Source organism: Lepidochelys kempii, chromosome 7, assembly GCF_965140285.1.
Source record: "Lepidochelys kempii isolate rLepKem1 chromosome 7, rLepKem1.hap1, whole genome shotgun sequence".
NCBI lineage: Eukaryota > Metazoa > Chordata > Testudines > Cheloniidae > Lepidochelys > Lepidochelys kempii.
In genome coordinates this window covers 27249163-27276838 of record NC_136386.1, presented here as the reverse complement: position 1 = coordinate 27276838, position 27676 = coordinate 27249163, and the positions used below count along the sequence as shown (strand labels likewise).

General features: G+C 36.9%; 1 protein-coding gene across 5 annotated transcripts in view; it reads left to right on the top strand.

Annotated features, from left to right (window-relative positions):
• Window positions 1-27676, top strand: part of CACNA2D3 (calcium voltage-gated channel auxiliary subunit alpha2delta 3) — a 724110-nt gene that overhangs the window by 682158 nt on the left and 14276 nt on the right. For 3 of the 5 annotated variants that reach the window (XM_078853615.1, XM_078853618.1, XM_078853617.1), the window contains 4 exons: window positions 3263-3338; window positions 7685-7737; window positions 9362-9417; window positions 14740-14851. In XM_078853615.1, the coding sequence (XP_078709741.1) occupies window positions 3263-3338; window positions 7685-7737; window positions 9362-9417; window positions 14740-14851 (297 nt within the window). Of the gene's footprint in view, window positions 1-3262; window positions 3339-7684; window positions 7738-9361; window positions 9418-14739; window positions 14852-27676 lie in introns of those variants that run through there. The other 2 variants (XR_013636032.1, XM_078853616.1) reach the window with 2 other exon arrangements.

Sequence of the window (27676 nt, the reverse complement as noted above, 5' to 3'; positions counted from 1 at the left end):
AGTCAAAATATATCTGAGCCAGAAAGAAATATACTGTGTAACTAATATATAACATTTGAATAAAAGGAGTACTTGTGGCACCTTAGAGACTAACAAATTTATTTGAGCATAAGCTTTCATGAGCTACAGCTCACTTCATCGGACGCATTCAGTGGAAAATACAGTGGGGAGATTTATATACACAGAGAACATGAAACAATGGGTGTTACCATACACACTGTAAGGAGAGTGATCGACTAAGGTGGGCTATTACCAGCAGGAGAGCGGGGGGTGGGGAGAAAACCTTTTGTAGAGATAATCAAGGTGGGCCATTTCCACTAGTTGACAAGAACATCTGAGGAACAGTGGGGGGGTGGGCGGGGGGGAAATAAACATGGGGAAATAGTTTTACTTTGTGTAATGACCCATCCACTCCCAGTCTCTATTCAAGCCTAAGTTAATTGTATCGAGTTTGCAAATTAATTCCAATTCAGCAGTCTCTCGTTGGAGTCTGTTTTAGAAGTTTTTTTGTTGAAGAATTGCCACTTTTAGGTCTGTAATCGAGTGACCAGAGAGATTGAAGTGTTCTCCAACTGGTTTTTGAATGTTACAATTCTTGACGTCTGATTTGTGTCCATTTATTCTTTTACGTAGAGACTGTCCAGTTTGGCCAATGTACATGGCAGAGGGGCATTGCTGGCACATGATGGTATATATCACATTGGTAGATGTGCAGGTGAACGAGCCTCTGATAGTGTGGCTGATGTGATTAGGCCCTATGATGGTGTCCCCTGAATAGATATGTGGACACAGCTGGCAATGGGCTTTATTGCAAGGATAGGTTCCTGGGTTAGTGGTTCTGTTGTGTGGTGTGTAGTTGCTGGTGAGTATTTGCTTCAGGTTGGGGGGCTGTCTGTAACCAAGGACTGGCCTGTCTCCCAAGATCTGTGAGAGTGATGCTTGTCCTTCAGGATAGGTGGTAGATCCTTGATGATGCGTTGGAGAGGTTTTAGTTGAGGGCTGAAAGTGATGGCTAGTGACGTTCTGTTATTTTCTTTGTTGGGCCTGTCCTGCAGTAGGTGACTTCTGAGTACTCTTCTGGCTCTTTCAATCTGTTTCTTCACTTCTGCAGGTGGGTATTGTAGTTGTAAGAATGCTTGACAGAGATCTTGTAGGTGTTTGTCTCTGTCTGAGGGGTTGAAGGAAATGCGGTTGTATCGTACAGCTTGGTTGTAGACAATGGATCGTGTGGTGTGGTCAGGGTGAAAGCTGGAGGCATGTAGGTAGGAATAGTGGTCAGTAGGTTTCCGGTATAGGGTGGTGTTTATGTGACCATCGCTTATTAGCACCATAGTGTCCAGGACGTGGATCTCTTGTGTGGACTGGTCTAGGCTGAGGTTGATGGTAGGGTGGAAATTGTTGAAATCATGGTGGAATTCCTCAAGGGCTTCTTTTCTATGGGTCCAGATGATGAAGATGTCATCAATGTAGCACAAGTAGAGTAGGGGCATTAGGGGACGAGAGCTGAGGAAGCGTTGTTCTAAGCCAGCCATAAAAATGTTGGCATACTGTGGGGCCATGCGGGTACCCATAGCTGTGCCACTGATTTGAAGGTATACATTGTCCCCAAATATGAAATAGTTATGGGTGAGGACAAAGTTCAGCCACCAGGTTTGCCGTGACATCACTGTTCCTCAGACGTTCTTGTCAACTGCTGGAAATGGCCCACCTTGATTATCACTACAAAAGGTTTTCTCCCCCCCCCCCCCGCCCCGCTCTCCTGCTGGTAATAGCTCATCTTAAGTGATCACTCTCCTTACAGTGTGTATGGTAACACTCATTGTTTCATGTTCTCTATGTATATAAATCTCCGCACTGTATTTTCCACTGAATGCATCCGATGAAGTGAGCTGTAGCTCACGAAAGCTTATGCTCAAATAAATTTGTTAGTCTCTAAGGTGCCCCAAGTACTCCTTTTCTTTTTGCGAATACAGACTAACACAGCTGCTACTCTGAAACCTAACATTTGAATGATTCTCAGAACCTCTTAGTGACAGTTCCAGTCACAAATTTAGATTATATATAGTTACCTAACAATATGGACTGCAACAATTTGCACTTTGGATTGCTAACATTTCACGTATATGGTATAGAATGCTTCTGAGTGACGTTAAAAATGTGTCATTAGCTGACTCTTTGGCTTTGACATGCCACTGTGGCATCCTATGGCCTAACCCTAGAGTGTGATGTGCTTTTCATTTCACTTAGAGGCATGCCAAATGTTAGAGAACACTCCAGTCCCCTTTCACATTTTTATAAGCCATTCACATCCACTTGTGTTCTCTCATACTTATGATGATGAAACCATTAAATGGATGTTTAATTTACATTAGTAACGTTTGTTAATTCAGACTTGTAATGACTTATTAAATGATGATTAAAATCAATATTTCATCTGTCACAGATGTTAAAAGCGATCTATGTGGATGGGTGTAATTGACTCATTGTTGTATGGACACATTTTTAGAGACTGTCACAATTCCACGTGTCTCTAAGTGCTGGATTTTACACAAAATCTCTCAGTTATGTCAAAGATGGCAGAGAGCTCCCTTTTGACTATGCATCTGAGGAGGTTCCTATAAATTGTTTATTACAGCAAGCACTATACATATTGAATATTTTGCGCTCATAAAAAGTAGCACAGTTACACTCATGCTGGTTGGAATATCGAAATAGCGAATACGCTGAGCTTCAAACTCCCACTTCTTGGGAAGCCACAACCCTTGGAGGGGATAACTGGTATGTGGACTCTCTAGATGTGTGGAGATGTCTTACTTCACCTTTGAGGGTACAGAGAGTGTTGTGGTACAAGTAGCCCCTCAAATGCATAGGTTGTTTCGCTTTCTGGGGCTAAATGTGCAGATCTCAGTCCAGAATCAAAATCTAATTGTTTAAGCATCCTGTTGAATGTATAGTCTCCTTTTCCTTGCATAGCTTACCTCACCATCTGTTAGACTGTATGTGTACCTTTCCCTATTTTCTCTTCTCCCAACTATGCCGTCGTTTTGTCCCACAGCCTGATAAAATCCTTACGAAGTTTTACAGTGTTTCTTGCCTTTATGCTCCTTTGTCTGGAATGTATTTTAATGACCCTCCCTCCCCTTTCCTCCCCCTTTTAAATTTTATTTTGCTGCCTACTTTGTGGGCAGACCCTGTTGTATTTCACCATTTTATTCTGGTGTGTTTTCTTCTTAGTCAAGCAGTTTTCTGTTCTTCTCTGTAGAATTACACTTTATGACTACCAGGCCATGTGTAGAACAAACAAAGAGAGTAGCGACAGTGCCCATAGCTTACTGGACGTAAGTATAGTTAACATTATGAGCACCCTTGCACAAAATCACCAGAAAATTGTTACAAATATATATATATAAAATTGTTGCAAATTATATATATGATGTAATATTTTGACTGTAGTTATCACAAGCCTATTATTGCTATTTGGAACTATTAAAGCTCTTACTTTTATCGTACCATCCCATCCGATATGAACAATGGTTCTATATCCATAAATCCACTGTGTTTAAGTATTTGCAGGACCAAACTCTTGTACGGTAGCTTTTTCCACCAGCACTACTAATGCTAAGGGTCTGTCAGCATGTTATTGTCCCATTTTGAACACCTACTCTCATAACTTTCTAAATTAACTATAAACATTTGCTTTAGGCAAAGATCTGGAATTTTAAAATATATAATTTGTTTAAAAAAAAAGGTTTGGGAGGTTTTAATTACAGGGTGGTTGGATTTGTTAAAGCCTTCAAGTTAATGTTTTCTGCACCTTGTTTTGAAGTTCTGCAGTAAACTGAACAACAGATCTATTTTTCTAAAGTGGAATTTCACTGACCACTTAAACCTAGGTCTGCATATAGACTCCTGTGCCTTCTCAGAACCCGAGTGAAGTCAAATGTGTTCCACGTGAGCAGACCTCTGGTCATTAAAGGATCAGAGCTGCAGTTAATAATTTTAGGGTGTTTTATAATACAAAATATTCATAGTTTTTTTTAAAAGCCAGAATGGACCATTAGATTGGATGTATATAGTTGAATTATCTCTTTTATATTACAAAATGAATTGTTTTTAACCAAATTTGTTAGTATTTAGCGTAAAAAATGTGTATATAAAGGCTGCCACAAAATATTTGCAAAACTGAAGGACCCTATTCACTGATATCATAGACTCTAGAAAAAGTTATTAAACAGATTTTTTTAAAAATGTACCTGAGTACAGATATACAAGCTAAACCTAATAGTTCTGTCAGCATAATTACTTAAACTGCTAGGTAAATATTTAAATATTATGGTGATTTCCAAATATCTATGTATAACTTTTATGCCTTGTTGAATAATCATATGCATTTTACAACATTTGCATGTATGTATTTGCATGAGCCTGCATATTTTTAAATACCTGAAGATATGGAATACAACATTTCCAAGCAAAGGCCTGAGCTTAGAGATGCTTACTATCATATTGGGACTATATAGCACTATGCAAAGCAGTAAGTGTTTTCAGGATCAAGTTGTAAGATGTCAGCTAAATGATATGGAATATTCTGAATCAGATTTGCAGGAGAGATATAAAATGTCTTTAAAGTAACAGCAATGGAAAAACATCAAAAAGGTTTTTTGGGGGGAGGCAGGGTGTCAGTTCAGTCTGGATCAGCATCCCAGAATGTGGAATTGTACTATCTTAACCTCTTTGGTATGCAAAAATTATATCTCAAAAGCAGACATTTTTGCAAGAGATAGTCATTACTCCCTATTTCTGGTCACACTGGGAATATTGGAAGAAAAGCCTTTCCTGGAAAATTGTGGCATATACTGAGACATGTGGTGAACATTTTCTATCAAAGATAACCATTTGTTTTTTGGACTCCCAAAAGAGATTTACTTCAGTTTCACTTTGAAGGCTGGGCAAAGCTTCACTTGGAGTTTATTTTATCTCTGCTGGTTCACCCATCTCCAAGTATCATGACTGCAGTGACAGTGTAAAGAAAATGCAGGCTGAGACGTTAAGGCCAGATTTTAAAAAGCAGCTCATTTGTGTCTTGGCCCACAGCTTTGCACATGTAAGTCGCCTATTAGGCACCTTACCATACAATTTGCACAGACACATACTGTTCATGTTCACATATGTGCTATATTCCCACCTCAGAATTACATATGTACAATTGCAGGCACAAGTAAGGCTGGTCTTGAGGTTGAAAGTTTAAAACTGTGCACAAGTCTTAAAGAGACAGTGTTCCACCATATCATCCACTCAGGAGGAGTGACTGTGCAAAGCAGGAGATGGCGCACAGTCAGGATTTGTAGAATATGCCTGTAGACCATGGGATTAAAATAATAGAGGTTAGAAATGGACAAGAGACATATAGATCATCCAGTCCATCTCATTGTCAGTGTAGGATTGTGCTGTACAGTATGGTTAGTTTTAAAAGTCCCAAGTGTGACGGGATTTTTGGCCCTTCCTTTATGGGATTATTCCACAGCCAAATAGGTCTCATAATAAAGAAGGTTTTTTCCTGATATTCAGCCTGATTTTTCCTTATCTTAATTTCACCCACTAACTTCAAATTATACCTCCATGAGCCAAACCAATAAACCAGTGTTAACAAGGGACCTGTGCAAGGATAAAGGCCACCCAGGTGGATCCCTTTGCAAGATCATGACATTAAATGATTTCTCTCCCTCTTTAGTGTTAGGATCTTTCATATATATATATATATATATCAGCAGTCAGTACAGCTGGTTTAAAAAAATGTCAGAACAAGTTTTCCATCCGAAAATGCAGCTTAGTCAAAATCAAAGATTTCATGAGAAAGTGTCAATTGCCATGACATTTTCACCAGGAAAACATCTAAATGAATAACATTTTAGTTTTCTTTTTTCATTTTGATGATATGGCAAAATTTCAACAGCATCAAAATATTTCAATTTAGAACTTTTGAAACATTGTTTTGATAATGTTAGAACATTTTAATTCATGTTTTTCTTTAATATTATGTTAAAATTGTGTTTATTTTATATTGTTTTGACATTATCAACATGAAGTGATTCGACATTATGAGGGAAAATCAATTTTTTCAGAATAAAGGATTTTCAGATTATTTTTTGTGTGTGAAACTATGGAATTTTCCAATTAAAACAATTTTTGCACTGTCTAAATTTCCCACTGAGTGGAAATTTCATTTTCTGACCAGCTCTGGTAGAGGGTTATCTTATCCCCTTTAGTCATCACTTAGCTCTTTAGTTCATTTATTTTTTCCTATAAAGCAGCCCTTCATAGGTCAAGATCTTGTTGGTCTCAGGTTATATGCACCACTTCAGCATCCCTTTCTAGCAATGATGGCACATACACTATACTGCAGTTGGCTGTGGGTTGACCAGCCATGTACCAAAACCCCCTCTGTGGTCTCTGAAAGCTTCAGTTGGGAAGTTGCTGCTGCTCAAAGCTACAATAACTCATGTAAATTGTATCTTAAATTCCACTTCCCTAAGAGAGGAAATGCTGTATATAGCATCCTCTGTGTGATGAGGGTTGTTCTGTTTCTCTCTGCACAGCATACACCTAGGGGAGAACATGACCCCAAGCTCTTAAAAAATGGCATTGTTTAGTTAAACATCCTCTTCACCTGCCAGAAATCAGAAATAAAACAGTTTAAGCTGACATTCCATTCTTTTTCCATTGTGCCTAGGTATTCCAGATGTTACTGCAATGGGGACCTTATTAAGGTGCTGATTCAGCAAGGTTCTTAAGCATATGTATGACTTCAAGCATTTGAGTAGTTCCATTATAGTCAGTGGGACTATGCATATGCTCAAAGTTATGCCTTGATGCTCTGGCATCTACAAGAAGAACTCAAAACATCTTACAGAGCTGAAAGATCTATGCACAAATATGTGAGAGGATGGACTTCTGTATTTCAGATTTCAGGAAACTAACTATTCTGCATGGGTTACCCCCAAAATGAATATTGCTATTGATACTTTATTTGAAAAATATTTAAAATGTATAAAACACAATAAAATCAAAATTATCAATTTACTTCCATTTAAAAATAATTGAATTATTAGTTTAATTAATTTCCCACAAAATATAGGGAAAATTAATAAATATTTTAACACTCTGAATATTCCCGAGTTCTGGGCTTTCAGAAAGGCACAGATGACTTCACATACAAAAAGTAAATTCAAGCTGTGTCAGTTTTCCTCTCCCCATTACAATGAAGGGCAGTGAGGTGAGGAATAGAGATTTACATTGCAGAGAGGCAACTCTGTGAATTACAATTGAAAACACTTAAGTGATCTATCAGTACTACTCCCTCCACATTAGCCTAGGAAATAGTAGCCCCTAGAGGTAAAATATTTAAGTATCATTTGCAGAAATTCCTTGTTTCTCAATGATAACTCCTGCATTGGATCACGTTTGTTTTACTTGTAAAGCACATTTCATGACTGTGTAGTTTGAATGTTTTAAAATGTTGCCATTGAGATACTGTATCTACTTTTTAATCTCCTAGATAAAGCTCTGCTACTTTTTGACATGATACCCATATGTTTCAAATACCATTGTCTTTATATAAAGCCTTCAGTTAAACTACAAATACTGTATGTTTTACCTTTTTATTAAATGAATTGCTTCTCTTCAGCCTTATAATGCCTTCTTTGCCGCAGTAAAATGGATAATGACTGAACTTGCCGTGTAAGTAAATTTTGTCAAGAATTTAAAGAATATTTTAACTTTTTTGTCCTACATACTGAATTATTTTTTAAAAAAACTTGTTATTAATTCAGTAACATTTTTCTTTATTATTAAATCTCTGGTGTAAAAGTCTTAGAAAATATATAATATAGGAATGTATAATTGAAGCTTTTAATAAGTTATTCATGGTTGTCACTTATATCCTTATGTCTTTGCTTAGCAGTCTAGCAGCTTGCAATACGCAAACCAAATTTATTATTGTGGTTACTGTTAAATTTAACATGAATGTCTGGCTGTTTTTAGTGCTGCTTGGGTGGGCTGTAGTCAATAGAACACGCTGTCTTAGTGATTCATTGTGTTATTTTGTGATTTCATAAAGTATTCTATAAGTTGGACCCTTTAAAACTTATGCCAGATCAAGGTGTGCTTATCACATGTTATTTAATTGTTGACTTTATCTAATCCCCACAATGTTTTAAATGAACATAGATGATGCATTAGTGGGCATGGACTTTTGAAAGAAATTGGACCTATTGCCTAAAAAAGCACAGGGAAGAATCACACAAAATGAAGGAGAGCTTTAAAAAAATCTGTTTTGTGTTATTATGTAAACAAATCACTTAGAATATTCTAAGCTGTGTGTTTTATTATTGTACTTTTCAGACAGCTCAATTTCAGGCTTAAATGTAATCTCTCCATAAATAGGAAGCAATCTTTTCTCGTAACTATTTTGTTTTAATTGAAAAGTATTATGAGCTTTTGAAAAGACAGTTTGAAGTATGATCTTGGAAACTGTAATTAATTGGCCATTAACACTCTGCAGAATTGAAATGCATCTCTCAAAGTAAATATCAGAAAAAATCACATTGCAAATGAGATTTTCTTGCTGGTTGTAACAACATCAAAAATTGCAAGAAACACACTTCTCCCCTTCTGAATTTGAAAATTTGTAGTCTCTTGTCATTAAGGTTAACTTTGCATGTTGGTTTCACATTATAATAAAAGCTGATACATTACAGTTGACCTTCAGCGTATTTTCATGGGCTAGTGTATTTTCTCGATAGATAGATAGACCAAAAAACCCCCCAAAACTAGTTAGCCTCTGGTTAATCAAGTCTGTTCTACTGCTAGAAGTAAAATAATATTTTATTATTTAGGATCCTTGAATAAGCATAAGAAAGTATTTTATTTGTATTGCTGTATCATGGCCAGGAAAGTTCTAACCATATGGCTTTTTACTAGAGAATCAAAATATTCTGTATGATGAAGAATAACTATAAATAATGGTCAACTGTAAAATTGCTGTGGGCTGCCATGCACTGGGAATTTTAATGAGCTTTCTCATGTAAAAGCTCTTGATTGTAAAATGATGTAGCTACAATATCTCGATAGTGTTAATTTCAGAATAAGTTTTCACTGGCAAGATAAAGCCTAGTGAAAATATAGCAATAGCAAAAGATAACTCAGGAGTTATGCTAGCAGCTTGAACATCAGTTTCTTGTTTGTTTTTATTTAAAATGGGATGAATGGTATCACCCTACCGACATTTTAAAGATGGAACAAAGAGCTAATATTTTGAAAACGTTCTATGTAATAATATGAAACATTTTGATAATTTCTTTAGGTTCTTGGTGGAATTTAATTTGTGCAGTTGGTGGCACTCAGATTTAACAGCAAAAGGTAAGTGTAAACTGTTCTTATGGCCCTAATGAAAAATATTCTAGATTTAATTGCACTTTTAATATTAAAACATACATTAAGTGTTTTATTTACTATATTAATATTGTTAATGGTAAATTTTTGTCTGTCATCAATATTATATTCTCTTTCAGCCCTCATTATGATAGTTTAGGACTCAGTTATTTTCCATATCTCTGTGTGTGTGTGCTTATGTGTATTTTTAATACTGCAGTGAAATTACAATGTATTAGCATAAAAGCAGAACTTAAAATGCATGTGACATATAAATAATATTAAGGATGATTTTGTGAAGGTGATTTTAAACAAAAAACAGAATACAATAAAACAAGATGAATTTTTCCTGTTCTAATATTTTTTTCTTTTCTAAATTAAAAACAAAAAAATCTTCCTGCTTAATGCATCACCATTAGCCTCATTCTGTTTATAGCACATATTGTATAGAACTGGTCAACATTTTTCTGATAGAATTTATTTTCTATTGGAAAATGCTGTTTTATCAAAATCAAAACATTCTGTGGGAATATGTTAATTTAACAATTCCATTTAGGAAAAAAACTTGGAAAAAAGACCACATTTTGATAAGGTCTAAATATTCCATTTTGACCTTGTCAGAACAGAGTGCTTTGATTTTTTGTTGTTTAAAAATGACTTTATTTTAAAATTTATTTTATTTTATAGTCTATTATAAATTATGATAGATTATAAAAGTGCTAACAAAGTTGAAACTGGAACGAAAGTTTAGATTTTATGGAATCAGTTTTTTTTTAAAAAAAAAAGGTCAACATTTTTGTTTCATGGGAACTTGCCATTTATTTTTTTCTGATTTGGAATGAAAACAAATATCAGAATGTCAGAATTTCCTGCACAATGAAAATTTCTAGTTTTGATCAGCTCTTATATATATTTTTTTAATCCTTTTGGATACTTCAGAATTTCTGTATGATAATTAGTAAGAATAGTGTTATTAAACTGTTTATTACACTAGGTATCATTACACTAGGTTGTCATTTGCCACTATAACAATTAAAACATTCTCCATTTCAAGGCCCAGATCCTGAGTTGCTGATAGCATAGTTTAGGAGCAAGGGGTGCACACGTAACCTTTCATTTATCTTTTGCATTCCTTTGATCCTGGTTTGATTCCGTTGCCTCCTCCTCCACATACCCAGGAGCCTAGTAGCTCAGGCATCCTCCTAGGACAGGGGAAGACATGGGTTCAGTTCCCTTCTCTGGAGCAGGGATTCAGACCTGAATCTCCCACATTTCAGCTGAGTGCCCTTACCACCAGACTAGAAGGTATTCTGTGGTGGATCTCTCTCAATCTCACCTATTGAAGCTGTTCCATTGTACAAATAATTAAATGGTCATTAGCACAGGGACTTGATCTTGGATCTCCATCATCCTAGCTGGGTGGCCTAATTACCAGACTGTAGCGCTTTGTTCTCTCTGGCCCAATGACTAATCACGTATTTTATACGAAATTGAACAGCTTCAGCATGTGACACTGGGAGACCCAGAATACCCTAGCTTGGTGGTAAGGGTGCCATCCTGGAATGGGGGAAGAATTCAAATACTAGCTCTGTAGCAGGGATTCAAACCTGGGTCTCAAACATCCCAAGTGAGTACCCTAACCATTTGTGTTAAGGGGACCACCATCCCCTGCTTTGGTTTTGTGAATCTAGCTCTTTGCTTTTATTTTAAAAAAGGCTTAAAATGCTCAGAAACCAAATATTTCTTTTGTCCCAAAACAAAATTTGTGTCTGTCTGATTTACAAAAAGTCTGAATTTTCATTTTTGGTTTGGTTTGAATTGATTTTTTTTCCATTTTTCTGGAACTTCCAGAAAACCAAAAAATCAGTTTTTTGCCCACCTCTTAGCGTGACCAGATATCCTGATTTTATAGGGACAGTCCCGATTTTGGGGGCTTTTTCTTATATAGGTTACTTTTACCCCTCACCCCCGTCCCGATTTTTCACATTGCTGTCTGGTCACCCTACTACCTCTAGTCCTGATGCAGTCCATCCAAATGGTGCATGCATCACATTTGAAGAGATGACTTTATAATTAGTACCTCTCTTTGTTAAATGTCTATGTAGTTCCCCTGCTTTGGTTTGTAGGTATGTTCTAGATACCAAACACCACCAATATTATTAACTTGCCATTTTATCTTCCCCCCCACAACCAAAAATTTACCATTACTTTACTGAAAAGCAACAGTGTGAATGAGGGACATTCATTCATGTTTTAGCTAAAAATGTTGCATGTCATTATACACTTCACCTGCTCCATTTCCTTAATGAATAGGGCTCCTGCTCACTGGAAAGCTATCATTTTTATAAAACTAGCTTACCTAATTAGAATTTGGTGATCTGGCAGTCATTTGGAAATTGGCTTCCATTACCCAAGATAAATGAAAGAAAAAGTATTCCGAAAAGCAAATGTTGAGGTATGTTCTTATTCAGATGCCACAGCATTGCTCCCATTAGTACTATTGAGAGTTACAGTGAACATGTATATACCTCACTCAATTAAAACCAAAGAACTCACGCAGTAGCAACAAATTCCCATGCCTTTCTTAACAATACCTCATAGATCATAGTGATTTTCAATCCCTCCAAGGGTAAAATGACAAGTATATTTTGTGCATTATTATTGACACAAAACCTGCTCCAAACACCTGCCAGCTCATCAACTTCATGGTAGGAGAAATATTTCTACCTGCATCACGGAGCCCCATAACCTCTCTCACACTTATGAATTTGAGACGGGAGATGGCTTCCTCAACCTTGGGCCTCACAATCAAGAGACCAGAGAAATCTGAAACTTTCCAGTCTCTGGAAGCCTCTTTGTTACCTAGGTCTGTTGATACATGAGGGAGTAGGGCTCCAGAATCATAGGTGGGGATCACACCAACCATTCTGGTGCAGCAGGTATTCACCATCCCAAATGGAGAGAACAGGAAGGAAAGGGGGGATGGTGCAGATCCTTGCCAGTTAACCTCATCTAGGTGGCCAGACCCAATAAAGTGGTCCCTAACAGAGGCAGAACCCTACAGTGCCAGGTGATTCCCCCCACTCCTCTAGTTTTCACGCATTTGATTATAAAGATTTTTTCCATCATAAATTCCTGACTAGTGTAAAATGAATATAATTCTCAAATCTCCTTAATTATTTAAATGTAAAACTTACTCATGAAGCATGATGCACAGGTTTCTGTGGATCAGATATTTCCCACTCTGTAAAACAGAGTCAGATTAGTTCCATCGGTGCAAGACACAGAGGCCTTGTCTACATTCCAAAATTAAGCTGACCTAAGTTAGATTGACGTACAGCCCCGCAATCATTATTGCGGTTTCTCATGTCCACAACAGCTCCTTCTGTCAGCGGAACATGTCCTCACCTGGAGCGCTTCCACCGACTGAAGTGGGGCACTGACAGCCAGAACCTCCCTACCCCAGAGTTGACAGCTGGAGACACCCTAGCCCCCGCCCTGGTGGTGGGAGCCTCCGTGCCAGGGCTGGCAGCCTGGACTGTGGCCACCTCCTGGTAAGGGATTGGGGGAGGTGAGGAGAGCCTGAGCCTTGCTACCTCCAAGTGAGGGATTTCCCCCCACACTTAATGCCTTGCCAGGGGTCAAACAGGCTTGGGCTCTCCTCCCCGCCCTCAATCCCTCACTGGGAGGTAGCCAGCCTTGGGCTCTCTTCCCCGCAAATAAATCCCTCATCAACAGGTGATGTAAGTAACATAAACACTGCATCACCCGAACTACACCCACTTAAGTGCTATGCCTCTCATGGAGGTGGTGTTATTAGGTTGATGTAGTGGGCAATTTACATGGGCAGGAGCACCATTGTAGTATAGACACTTACATAGTTAGGTCGACGTAAGCTCATAGGTGCTGGAGCTGGGGGTGCTGTTATACCCTCAGGCTTGAAGTGGTTTCCATTATACACAGGGTTTACAGTTTGGTTCAATAGCTCTCTATACCCCTACTATAAAAATTCCTCCAGCACCCCTGCATAAGCTGCCTTTCAATCGACCTAACTCTGTGGTGTAGTCCAGGCCAGAGGTAAAGTTTTCAAAACCACTAACATGGCTTAGGTGCCTAAGTGCCTGTATAAAAAAGGATGAGACATATCATATTAATCTCCCCCTCTTCCTGTCTTCTCATCTCCCTCCAACAATACCCCGCCTAAGTTTGATGCATATGAGAAAATTTGTTTTTGTTTGGCATGTAAAAAATAATATAGTTCGGAGAGATATATCCTACTGTTTTCTTTGACTTACAAACCCAACTTTGCGATAATTCCCTGACTGATCTGCAGTAGGCTTACCATTGGCTCTAAAACAATCTTGAGTGGAGAAACTGTGGAGTCCATGAGCCTGTTCAGTGTAATCTATCCTTACATAATTGATAGCCAGTTTCCCCAGAAAGCAATTAGTTGAAGATACGTCTAGAGGTTGTTTGCACATATAAGCAGTAAAATATGATCCAGTGAATAAGTCACTAGAGTGGGGGTAAGGAGACCTGCATGTCATTCTCAGCTCTGTCATTGTCCTGTGGTTTGACTAGGAACAAGTCATGTCACTGCTGTGTGCCTCAGTTTTCCCAAGAGTAAAATGGGAATAGTGATACTTACCCTCCCATGTAAAGCACTTTGAGGCATCTATGGATGAAAAGTGCTATGGAAAATTAAGTATTATTATGTTAGGGAGGGAAAAGCCAGAGATAAAAGACACCCAAAACCTGAGCATCACTTCTTGGTGAGATCTTTTTTCTTTTTTCCTTTTTTTTTGTCCCCTATGTCCTTTCTTTGTGAGTTCTGAGACAATGCAAAGTCTCGAGGGTCACCCTCCACAGAAATGATATGCTGACTTCAATTGAATGTACAGTACCTTAATTAGGGGTACTCCAGCAAATGCATTTAAATACAATTATTAAGGAGAATTAGAAAGTAGATATGTACACTTGAAACATAAAAGCAGCAGCTAGTTTCGCTTGAGTCTATCCATAGTGTGAAAACAAGATCTTGTCCATAAATGAAAACTAGCTTGGCTAAGGGTAAATCGCAAATAACTATGATAAGGTTTATGTCTTACAGAATTACATCCCCCAGCTAAAAGAGTTTTTTGTTAATTAAAAAAAAGCATTTTGCACTGCCTAGGAAATATCACAGGGTGGCAGAAGCTGAGTAACATTTCCATTCACTGTAAGCTGTTTGGTACAGTAGCTCACATTGTTGAGAGTTTTTGTGTGCCTGTTCTTCCCAAGTAACATTAAGATATTTTTATATGCCTATAGCACAGAGATTGAAACAAACCCTAGAGCCTTGTGATACTGAATATCCAGCATTTGTTTCTGAACGCACGATAAAGGAGACCACGGGAAACATTGCTTGTGATGACTGTTTCAAGTAAGCCCTTTCAATTTTTTATACAACAGATTGTGACAAACCAGATAAACTGAGATTTTTAAGTTTATGTTGAAGGATATGCAGTTCTAGCTTTTACAGTGTGTCTTATCCATCAATGACTGGATGCCATTTCTATCAGTAGTGTACGGGTCATATAAAGGGTTAATGTTCTGAAATTAAAGCAAGGGATATTTTACTGTACCAGAAAATGCTGGGTAGGTCCAGGCTTCTAGTGAATGAAGAAGTTCTTTGCAGTGGTATAAGTTTTAGGTCAACGACTGGAGACCAGACTTGTGCAATATCCTAAAAAAGGGAGAATTTTTTACTGATTTACATACAAATGAAAGGTCAAGGCAGTTAGTTGTCCTATAAGCAAAACAACGTAGGAATTCCACTGGCTTTTGGTGCAGTGGTATCTGTTTGTTCTGTTTGACTCTCCAACACTCTCCCCATATTGGAGTTGTTAAGCTGAAAAGCATGGGAGAGGAGTAAAGATCTTTTCCCAAGCTTTCGCGCTGGGAAGCTGAGCTGACAATGGACAAGTCTGGCACACATTAGACATCCCTTGGTTGCTTGTACTATTACGATAGTAGACGAGTCCTTCCCAGGGTTAAAAGAAGAACTTCAAAGAAAATTAATTCGTCCCAACTTTCCCCCCCAAAAGTAATATGCTTGCTCATTGCATTAGTGTCTCTCTAAATCGATAATAAGAAATGTCACTTAACAGTATATTATCATTAGAATGTCACTCAGTGACTGAACAGAAGTATAGTTTATGCACATGATTATATTAATTTTGTATACTTAGTGATGGTTTCTGTTGTTTAATTTAACTTTCCGTATGCTGAGAGATCATTGTCACAAAACACATTAATATTTGCAGTAGTATCCTTTCTATCACAGAAATACCAAGAAGAACTAGTACAATCAAAATTCCTACCACTTTTGATTTATTTGGTTCAGACAGAAATTGTTATAGCCTTCTTCCTCCATCCTAAACCAATATGCAGTTAGTAACTAAGGGTGAAATCCTGGCCCAACTGAAGTCAATGGGTGTTTTGCAGGATTTCACTCTAAACTTTCATTTCAACCCATTTCAACACACATGCTTTGTAATAACCTGAACATCTTAAAAAAATAAGTGAGTGAATCCCTGAGGTATAATTTATAAAGTGATCATTTGTGAAGGCAGTTTAGTTACAGTGAACAAACTTCTGAATCTGAAAAATGTATTTTTCTTACTGTAAAGAGTGAAGCACAGCAATGTGGCCAATGTTATGTTGGAGCTAGCAAGTGAAATGTCAAGTGTTTGGTTCACACACTTATTGTGGGGGGGTCAGCCAGACGGTATGCCAGAGGCATCCACCCTTTAACATATTTAGGGACAAATTAATAACATGTCAGAAGCCTAAGAGATCTTTTTAATTTTTATGAAATACAAAAGATTGCAACATCACTCAACTTTACTACAAAGTTGGAAATTGCAAGTCTCAGAACTTAATATTCTATATGGATCTGAGCACAGACCACTTGGATCAAGACATATCATCTCATGCTGGAACCAGTAGCCTGTGGGCTACACCTTTGTATTAAGGATGAGAACTGCTACAAACCATATTGTAGAACTTGGGGCTGAGGAGTGCATTTTGATCACCCCATAGCTTTTTGAAGACTTAAGACGTGCTGAAAATGAGTATTCACTTCTAGTTCATTTCTGGTTATCATTTAGTTATAAAGAAACTATTGCAGTCATGTCAGAGCAACTCTTTTTATAAGGCTTTTGGTGACAGAAGTAGTCTTATTTTATAAACTAATCCTGCAGAACACTTTCATTGTAACAATAGGTCCTACTGCATGAAAAGTACAAACTCAAGAAAATCAAGCCATTATGTTCCCACATAGCAAACACCACTTATTGTTATATTACTATATTATGCTTGATGTCAACAATGTAGAAATAAAACAGTATGGCTTTATCATCATTGCTCAGAGGATTAGTGAGAATATGCACAGCAAATTACTTTATCACATACATTTTGTTTAACATTGCAAAAAGGCTTGATTCCATTAAAAAGAGATTGATTTAACGGGACCAGATTTTCAGGCTGTGTAGGTAATTTCAGGGCAAAGGAAATAACTTTCAAAAAATAACATCATTCTGCCAAACTTGGAAAGCAATGAGTTGGAAACTGAGTTTAGTGAAAATTATAGTATTTTAAAAATAATGTGCTAAGATGATTTTCATAGAAAAACATTTTATGTTCCACAGTGGAACAAAAAACAAAACAAAACAAAAAACCACCACAACCAAATCTACGTTAGTTACCAACTGTTCTCAAGCCACCCATTATTTTTCTCCACAAGCAATGGCAAACCATAGAGAAATAATCCCGAAGAACTGTTAGATTTTCATGGGAACACTCTTCGTTATGCAGTTTACCCACTGACTGTCATTAACAATCTACAAAGTGCATCTAAGATTGTACTCTGCACTGGTTACCAAATGTTTTGCTATAACCCAAGCAGCTTTCCCACAGAATAGCTAAGGAATTTGACCCAGAGCCTTCTGTGGACCTACATCTAATGACCCATTTTTCAATTTCATGGCTTCAGTACAGTAAATATTTTTACAAGGAAGCATATTGCTCAATATTCTTAATTTAAGAGTGGTGTCTCATTTGCTGCAAGTAAGGGTCCAATATTACAGGCTGCTGCGTGCCCTCAACTTCCACTGCCTTCAGTGGGACTTGAGGGTGCTCAGTGCTTCACGTGATCGGATGCTAAGGGTTTCAATCCAGCTCCCATAGAGTCAGTGGGAGTCTTTCCATTGATTCTAATGTGAGATGGATCAGGCCATAAATGAGTATATTTATTTTACACATTTATACAAATAGAGCAGGGTGGCTACTGGAGAAAGGTATTCGCAAATATTCAGCTGAATATACATCACAAATTTACTCCCGTGGTATTCCCAACTCCTTTGTTTAATTTTCACATGCATTCATATGAATAATTTTTGCTTTCAAGAACATTTTGGGAAAGTGAAAATGTCATAGATATTTACGCAAGTATTCAATCTGGAAATATTGTACTCTTCCACTGCAAGAAAGTTTGTACCACAAGTGACTCATTCAAGCCTTTCTCCGGTTTTGTAAAAGTTTTGGTCAACCAGTTAGTGAAATGAAGCAATATTATTTGACTTACAAAAACAATCATTCAGCACAAATATTGATTGTGAATAGAGCATACACAAAGCAAGAATCAAATGACTAATCCTGCATGATATAGCTTGCTGTCAACTCTTATTGACTCACAAGGGACTTCAGGACCTTGAGTGATAGGGTCCAATTTAAAGGCTATAATTACTTTGCATAAAGCTTTAAAATAAATTTGAATATTAGGTATGTGAATTAAAATCAAAGTGCTGGTGAACAAATCACAAATATTATAAGGGACTACATCAAATATATACATTGTTCACTCATAAATAACTCTATGGCCTCGTTTGAAAGCCCATTTAAGTCAACAGAAAGATGCCTACTGACTTCAGTGGGCTTTGGATCAGGCGCTAAATGTGTGCATATGTATATAATATAATCTTGTATGTGTAAACTTGCTATAAAGAAAGAAATAGTTCTTCAGGACAATTTGCAGTGTTTAAAATGTTTTTAAAATATAGGTTTTATTAAGAAAGTAGGAGCCTAAAAGAAAACAAGAATTAACATAAGAATGTCATTAGGGTCAGGGTTTGGCTGCCTCAACCAATAATTTTTTGTCATTCAATATCCCACTGATTATTAAATTAATCTGTTATTGTAACAGAAATCAAAAACAAGTCAGCCCATATTTTTGGGGCATTTGAGATTGTCAACAAGAGCACAAAACTGAATATGTTGGTTTTCTACATAAAACATTTTCATATTTTCCAGTAAGCTGTTTCTTTCTTGTACACACACACGTACACGCACACAGCATTGTGTTTTAAACTCAAATGACAGACTGTTAAATATTCCACTCAATAAGAAGCAGCTGCAGTATTGGAAATAGTTGCTTAAAAGAGATAATGATTTATCAATGGTAAGCAACACTCTTCCCTCTGAGTCAATACTGCACAGTGCACAAAGCCCTCAATGTGGTTTTTAAGGGACACTATGCTGTTTGGAGGTGATGTCTTTTAGATTAGACATTAAATTTAGGGCTTACTAAGTAATTCACAGCCCTAGTCACAAATATAGGGTGTTACCCCAATCACTTAACCAAAGTCTAATGCAGGTAATTCAGTCCACCTCAATTCTACCTCAATTTCAGTTGACTACAATATTATTTTCTAGCTTCTGCTATGTTCTTTGCCTACCTCACACGGGGATTGTGAGGCTTAATTAATGTTTATAAAGCACTTTGAACTACTTGAATGAAAGGTCTCTTAGAAGTGCAAAGTGTTTATTATTATAACTTAGAGAGGAAGATAACATTTACAGTGCTAGAATTTGATAAACATGCCAGTATCAAACCTTTGCAGTATATCCCTGCTGATAAAATGTTCCTTTCTAATCTAATTATTTTTTCCACAGTTGTAGGCATTTTGTATTAAAATTCTGCTAATTTTGTTAGGTTCACTTAGAGATATACCATTCATTTTGGTATAAATTCAGGGACTTATGAACAGGGAGAGATCTCCTATTCTAGTATGCATAGCAAATACCTTCTCTGATTATTACCTGGGTAGTAGATTTATGCCTTGTATTTTCAAAATTGCATGCATGCAGTTACTGTTAGTGAGTAGACAAATGGAACCATCTGAACGCATAGCTACCAGATTTGCACATGCAATTGTGGTAAATTGTGCGCGCAAATTAGGCAGACATCACATACATGCTAATTTGAAAAATAGGCCCTTTTCCTACTTTGTTCAGGTACAGTTATGACACACTGGACATGGCTACAAGTCAAGGGCCTGGGCCTGCTCCTATTAACTTGAAAGGCAGAACTCCCATCAGTTTCAATTGCAACATTTGGGTTTAAGAGACTAACTGCACGGTGACAAAATCCTGAGGAAATATTCTCAACTCTATTTGGATTTCTTGTGCATAGTGTTAAGGTACAAAATAAAGAGAAATGTAAATAGAAAAAAAGCTATTTTTCGGGCTGTCAAGCGATTAAAAAAATTAATCGTGATTAATCACGCGATTAAAAAAATTAATTGTGATTAATCATGTTGTTAAACAATAATAGAATACCATTTATTTAAATATTTTGGATGCTTTCTACATTTTCAAATATATTGATTTCAATTACAGCACAGAATACAAAGTGTACAGTGCTCACTTTATATATGGTATATTTTTTATTACAAATATTTGCACTCTAAAAATGATAAAAGAAATAGTATTTTTCAATTCACCTCATTCAAGTACAATAATGCAATATCTTTATCATGAAAGTTGAACTTACAAATATAGAATTATGTACAAAAAAACCCCTGCATTCAAAAATAAAACAGTGTAAAACTTTAGACCCTAGAAGTCCACTCAGTCCTACTTCTTGTTCAGCCACTCTCTCAGACAAACAAGTCTGCAGGAGATAATGCTGCCTGCTTCTTGTTTACAATGTCACCTGAAAATGAGAACAGATGTTTGCATGGCACTGTTGTAGCCGGTGTTGTAAGATATATACGGGCCAGATGCACTAAAGATTCATATGTCCCTTCATCTTCAACCACCATTACAGAGGACATGCATCCATGCTGATGATGGGTTCTGCTTGATAATCCAAAGCAGTGCAGACCAATACGTGTTCACTTTCATCATCTGAGTCAGATGCCACCAGCAGAAGGTTGATTTTCTTTTTCAGTTCTATAGTTTCTGCATCAGAGTGTTGCTCTTTTAAGACTTCTGAAAGCATGTTCCACACCTCGTCCCTCTCAGATTATGGAAGGCACTTCAGATTCTTAAACCTTCGGTTGAGTGTTGTAGCTATCTTTGGAAATCTCACATTGGTACCTTCTTTGCATTTTGTCAAATCTGCATGGATTTCTTAAAGTGTTCTTAAAATGTTCTTAAAATGAACAACATGTGCTGGGTCATCACCCGAGACTGCTATAATATTAAATACATGGCAGAATGCAGGTAAAACAGAACAGGGGACATACTATTCTCCCCCCAAGGAGTTCAGTCAAAATATAATTAAACATTATTTTTTTAATGAGCATCATCAGCATGGAAGCATGTCCTCTGGAATGGTAGCCAAAGCATGAAGGGGCATATGGATTTTTAGCACATCTGACATGTAAATACCTTGCAGTGCCAGCTACAAAAGTGCCATGTTAACGCCTTTTCTCACTTTCAAGTGACAATGTAAATAAGAAGCCAGCAGCATTATCTCCCCTAAATGTAAACAAACCTGTTTGTCTTAGCAATTGGCTGAATAAGAAGTAGGACTGAGTGGACTTGTAGGCTCTAAAGTTTTACATTGTTTTGTTTTTGAGTGCAGTTATGTAACAAAAAAATCTACATTTGTAAGTTGCACTTTCACAATAAAGAGATTGCATTATGGTACTTGAATGAGGTGAATTGAAAAATACTATTTTTTTATCATTTTTACAATGCAAATATTTGTAATAAAAATAATAGCATAAAGTGAGCTCTGTACACTTTGTATTCTGTGTGGTAATTTAAATCAATATATTTGAAAATATACAAAAACATCCAAAAATAGTTGTTCAATTTCAATTGGTATTCTATTGTTTAAGAGTGCGATTAAAATTGTGATTAATCGAGATTAATTTTTTTGAGTTAATCGTATGAGTTAACAGCGATTAATCGACAGCCCTGCTATTTTTCACCAGGAAACCATGTAAACGTGCCTGTACCCATCCCAGTTCAGGAAAGCAGTTAAGTATGTATGTGACTTCAGTAGGACTTAAGCACAAGTGTTCATATACTGCACGAACAATTACTGTTTACATTCATAGGAGTTACTGCATTGAATAACAGCTATATTGTATACATGGCCACCTAAAATGTGAATAAACTAAACCCTTCCTAAGCCCCTGATGTACACCAATATGTTCCATGTCATAAGGGAAGAAATACATAGTTATCCAACTTGCAAATCACCAGGGAGCCAACCAAGGCAAGTTGTTGTTGTTGCTGTTTTTAAGGGATAGTGTTTTTTGCTGCTTTTTACACATAGAAACAGGTAAATGAGATTGGAATTCTAGTTAATTTGGAGATCACACAGCTCTTTGTGCAGCTTTTTAATAGCAAATTTCAGACTTGTCCATAGAATGTGCTTATTCAGCGGTGATCAGATAAATAACACAACTTAGATTCAGATTGTACTCAACATGAGTAGTACAATTTATAGCATTAAAAATATAATGGTATTTTAAAACCACTCAATTTTGAGATCTAACATAATTTGCTAAAACACTTCTGCATTTGTTGTTTGGCAGAGGCTTACTAAACTGCTGTACTTAATCTTGCTTCAAATGTGTAAATAAATATGCAATTCAATTTTCCATAGAATAAATAATAATTTGCCTTTTCAGATGGAGTTAGTTTACTTCTAAACAAATCAGCTTGCCACATAAAACAAGCAAAACACCAAGGCCCAATTTCTTCCCTGTTCATATATCAGGATCTCCCCACGGATTCCAGGAGTGGATTGGGCGGTAAAATACAATCACCCCTTCAGAAGTAGTTTTGGTTGTTATTCATTTTACCATATTCATCTTAAAGGCCCATGGGCAAAAGCAACTATTCCTTATAGTTGATGTTACATTGTATGTTTTATGTAGTTGCTTTTTCAGCAGCCATGCCAAGTATACTCTAGCGTGTGGGTAATATCTAACAGACAAATGAATGGTTTTGACCTGTGTTCAAGCTGAGCAGCAGATGTGTCATACCTACATTTCTCACTGGTGGTGGTGGAAACGATAAAAAAAAATGGGCTAATCACCTTTAACTTACATTGACTTGAATGAGCATTGACTTTGCAGGATGAGCTCAGCATTTTGCACACTGCAACAGGAATTCATTGTGGAGATCAAGGGGTAAGATTTCATTTACATTAGACCCCCTTGACACTGACCTGGCCGTCAGAACAGTGTAAAGTGGCCTTAGTGTGAATGAGAATCTGACCTGAGGTCCTTTAAAAAGGGGGTTCAATGGCTTGCTAATGGGTTTGTTATGGGCGTTCATAGTTCTTTTGTTTGTTTATTTTTTAACTTGCAATCTATGGTGACCAGATGTCCCAATTTTATAGGGACAGTCCCGATTTTTGAGTCTTTTTCTTATATAGGCTCTTATTACCCCACACCCCCTGTCCTGATTTTTCACACTCGCTGTCTGGTCACCCTATTGCAAACTGAATTAATAATATATAAATTAGAGCAATACTAATACCGAGTTATGGGTGAAAAATGTATTTTCTAATCCAAGTAGCAATTCTGTTTGTAAAATGGAACTAATGACTCTTAAGGTTACGTTATCCTTTGTAGTTGTTAGGGTTTTTGGATTAGTTGATTTTTTTTTTTTATAATTTCATTAAATGTTTATTTTTACAAACTGTAGGTACAGGATGATATCTGTATCTCAGTGATATCTTTAAAAATTGCTAAAGATGAAAATATAATGGCTGTTTTCTTATCTGTATATCAGTAAATCACAGGATTTTATCTAGGGAGCCATAAATAAAGGCCCACTGACCAAAAACTCTCTCCAGTAGGAAAGATCTGTGTTTCAGACCCTAAAGAAGATGTAGGAATGCTGTCCTCTGGCACAATGGTTTCCAGAATCAAATCTGCCTGATTTTACAGTCATTGCTCATGCAGAACCCTCATAGATGTCAGGGGATGTATTGTAGGTAGAGCAACTGCAGGATAATAAGAAGGTTCTTAAGTAGGCTTAACTGAATTTATTTAATTTTTAAAAAACTTTAATGGATAATGTTAGTTTATTTTTAAGGATTTTGAACATTTTTATCCATTTAAATTTTTAGAGTTGTGGGAATGACTATGGGAGAGCCAGACAGTAAATATTAAATTACTGTAGACTTTGAGATTCAAAAAGTTAAAGCTTAATAATTGTTAAAACACAAGTTGTCAACATCTCATATGAAAATATACAAAGTAAATATCCCTAATTCAAACTAGTAAGTTCTCAAGCACCATTTTTCTTTCTTAGCCTCGCTGTAAATTTTGATTATGTCAATGGAAATATTTTTTTTGTTGGTTTGTGTGTGTGTGTATGCAGTGAAATCGATGTTTACCGACACTGACCAATAAAAATATAATATTTCCAAGATCATTATTAAGGCAGCCAAAAATGAAACTTGTAGCTGATTCCATACAGAAAATTTTTCTTCTTCTCTCCTTATAAAATGGATCAAATTATCCAATCTAAACTGCAAAGTCTGTTTATGCCAAGGCTTTGTATTTACTGTACATACTGTACATTCCTCTACTGAGTATTAGCCAAGTTTCCTCCAATTGTAAAGTGAGATAACTTCCTCTTCTTTCCAAATGCAACAGAGATGATAACCTTTGTCATGCAGGTGGAACTTAAAGTTAATGTGTAGCTAATTTTATCTTTACCCTTTGATAACATTATATTTTGAATGGCTAGTGCAGGAAATGAAGTAAGTTGCCATGTTTTGAAAAGAAAATAGTAATATGAAATAAGAAGGCAGCACATATATAAATTAGCAGACAGGTGACTACTTGTCAGTTATTAGCCTCACAATCCCTTGGACAGTTTCCAACCTGTATTTTTAAAAACAGATGAAAGATTTCAACATAAAACATTTTGGAACTTTTTTATTTGTCCGTGGGATTCAGTATCATAGTAGCTGCTATTTACAACATATTACCTTAAAGATAGTATTTGATTTTCATTATATTTTTGTATTCTTTTCTCAATTCACGTTTGTGTCCTTGGTCACATCCTGCCAAGAGGCATCTGAGTCCTGCCAAGACATCTCTTTGTCACTTGTTCAGATAATATATCTGAGGCTGCCTATTGAACTGTCAAAGCCATACAAATCTATGTTTGTTAACTGTGATTCTCCTTCCATTTGCTTAGCTTCGAAAGCCAGTGAATTAAATAAGCCCTGTGGGTCAAAGAGAAACTGCTTGAAACATTGTATACTTAATATCTAAATAAAATGTCTGACCATGACAATCTATTTCAAAGGGCATTTTGTGAACTTAAGAAGGAAATTGCTTTCTTAATGCACTATTTCTTTTTGTGACTGGGAAATTTTTCTTATTAGCATGTGTCTAAACACCTCTTGTGCATTGTCAAGGTTACCAACTTGCAGCATACAAGGTGTCCTACATCTGGTCTTATATTACAGTACAGAGATGTGAAAGACATTTAAATGGAAATACCTCAGCAATAATATTAATTGAACAAACACCTTTTAATTCTGTAGTTTAGAACATGTGGACTGACTCCCCACATACAACACGGACTCTAGGTGTAGGTTCCTTACATGCTTAAAAACTAAGCACATTGCTCAATAACTTTTCAGTAACAAAGCCCTAATGTGTTTCTCTTTAAAGATGAAGTAAATGTATCTGTTGTGTCTGAAATATTGATTGCCTGTTCACTTATTTGCAGGAATAATGTGTACTCACATATCCCACAAAAGTCAAAGGGTACATGGTTAGGAGTTTAAATGGGTTGGATGTATACAACCATGTTCCTAAGGAAGAGGGATGTGGGTGCTGGGACACTAGAGAACTAGAGGATCTGCAATTGTGAAAAGGTTTCACATTTTGTTGCATGGGGGACAAGCTTCCCCCTGCATAATTTGCGCAGAATTAATGTTCTGCGCAGAATTTCATTTTTCCAGGCAGAATTGGTGCTGCAGACCTGTTGGCCACCACTAGGGGCTGCTGGATCCAGCAGAGTCCAACTCTCCAGCTCACAAATACAGGACACTGCTGTGGGGGAGAGGAAGAGGAAGCTGGAGGGTTCCTGGCAGCTGCAGTTCCCAGTACGTCGTGAAGAAATGAGACATCATGCAGGAAACTCTGTACAGACCCAGGACCCAGCATCAAGCTGTTTCTCCCTCTGAATCCCTGGGCTCGAGGTTGGGGGTGGGGAGCAGGGGTATGTGTCAGAGACCAGCGGGACAGAGTTTTCCCCCAAGATGTGCCCAGCTGGCATGTGTGACACATCCAGACTGAGGCACCCAACAAAAGCATAACAGAGAAACAGGAACTGCATTGTCGTAGGGGTTTCTTTAACTCTCTACTCCTGGGGAAAACTTTTTTGTTGTCTATATTGTTAGAGACATACTTGCTGATAGGTATTATGAAATAAATTACCAAAATAATTGAAACTGGTATGATTATATTGAATTCTTTTGACAAATAAAATATTTGGATTAAGAACATTGATTAAAACTAGAAAATGTTCCAGTGAACTTTTAAAGTCAGCCATTGTTATGAACAATCCTTAGAGTTATGAAGAGATTTATTTCAGTTAATAATAAATCATTGCACTGAATTAGTGCAGTCTGATTGATTTAATGCAAATGTGACCTATGCATCTGGGTTTTCATCATTTCTGCATAATAAAGGCTGTGAGTTTTATAAACAGTTAGTAGCCTTTAACTAAGGAAAACAAGTTCATCCTTAAACTTCACAGTTGTGCAGGGCAAATTATTTTGTAAACTAAAAGAAACTATAGGTTTGTCTGGATACAATATGATATACAATATTCTTGTTAATCTCATGCATGTGATCTTTCTTTAATTCTTTCTTCAACACCCTCAGGGACATAGGTCATCCAGCAATTTTGGTCTGGTCAGGCTTCTGAATGTCATGCTGATGGATTTAGCTTCTTTCTCTATTGTTCTATGTAATGTTTCTCTAGGTGGCCCTCTTTTTCTCTCTCCAGCTGGTGTCTGTGTTATCACTTGATGTGGAAGTCATGTTGGTGGCTTCCTTAAATTGTGTCCTAAATATGTCTTCTTGCCACGTTTGAAGCTTGAAGCTGGTGTGCTCCATTTACAATTTCTGATATTGTCATAAACTCTTTCCAGTGGACTCTGAAAATCTTCAATAGGCATTGCTTTGGAATGAGTTTAACTTCTTATCAATTGTTGTTGTGGATTTGCATGACTCTGCTCCATAGAGGACAGACATGATGTCATTGTTAAAAAATTATATTTTTGTATCAGTGCCATTCATGCTACTTTTCCAATTCTTTTCAAATTTCTGAAAGTTGTTTGCCCTTTTTGATATTCAATGTTTGACATCTGGCATGGTGCCACCATCGTAGCACATCTTGCTCCCCAGAAAAGTAGGATTTATTTTCTTCTAATGTTTCCCTGTCAACTCAGATGATTGCTTTTGAAACATTGGTAGCCATATATTTTGTCTTCCCATGGTTGATGAACAAACCAACTTGTTTTCTTGTGTCTGCCAAAAACTGGGTCTTTTCTTCCATTAAGCATTGTGTTGAACTGAGCAGGACAACATCATCAGTAAACACAAGGTCACTCAATTGTACTTTTATCATTTGTCTATAAAATTCCTCAACTGCCTTCGGTGGTTATTTTCCTCATTACAAAGAAAATGTCTTTCTGCAGCATGGAAGAGGTTAGAGGGAATTATCCTGCCTCCTGCATTTCAAAAGTGACACCCGATAGTTCAGAAGAAATCTCTCCTATGGGCAAGTCTTCCTATATTTATCCATTGTTGCCCTGTATAGACATCGCCTGCTGGAACAGAGACAAAAGAGGCTCCACCTAGCTCCTGCTCCAGGTTAAATCGCTGAAGCTGGGAGATGCTGGCCTTTCCCCCAACTGGCT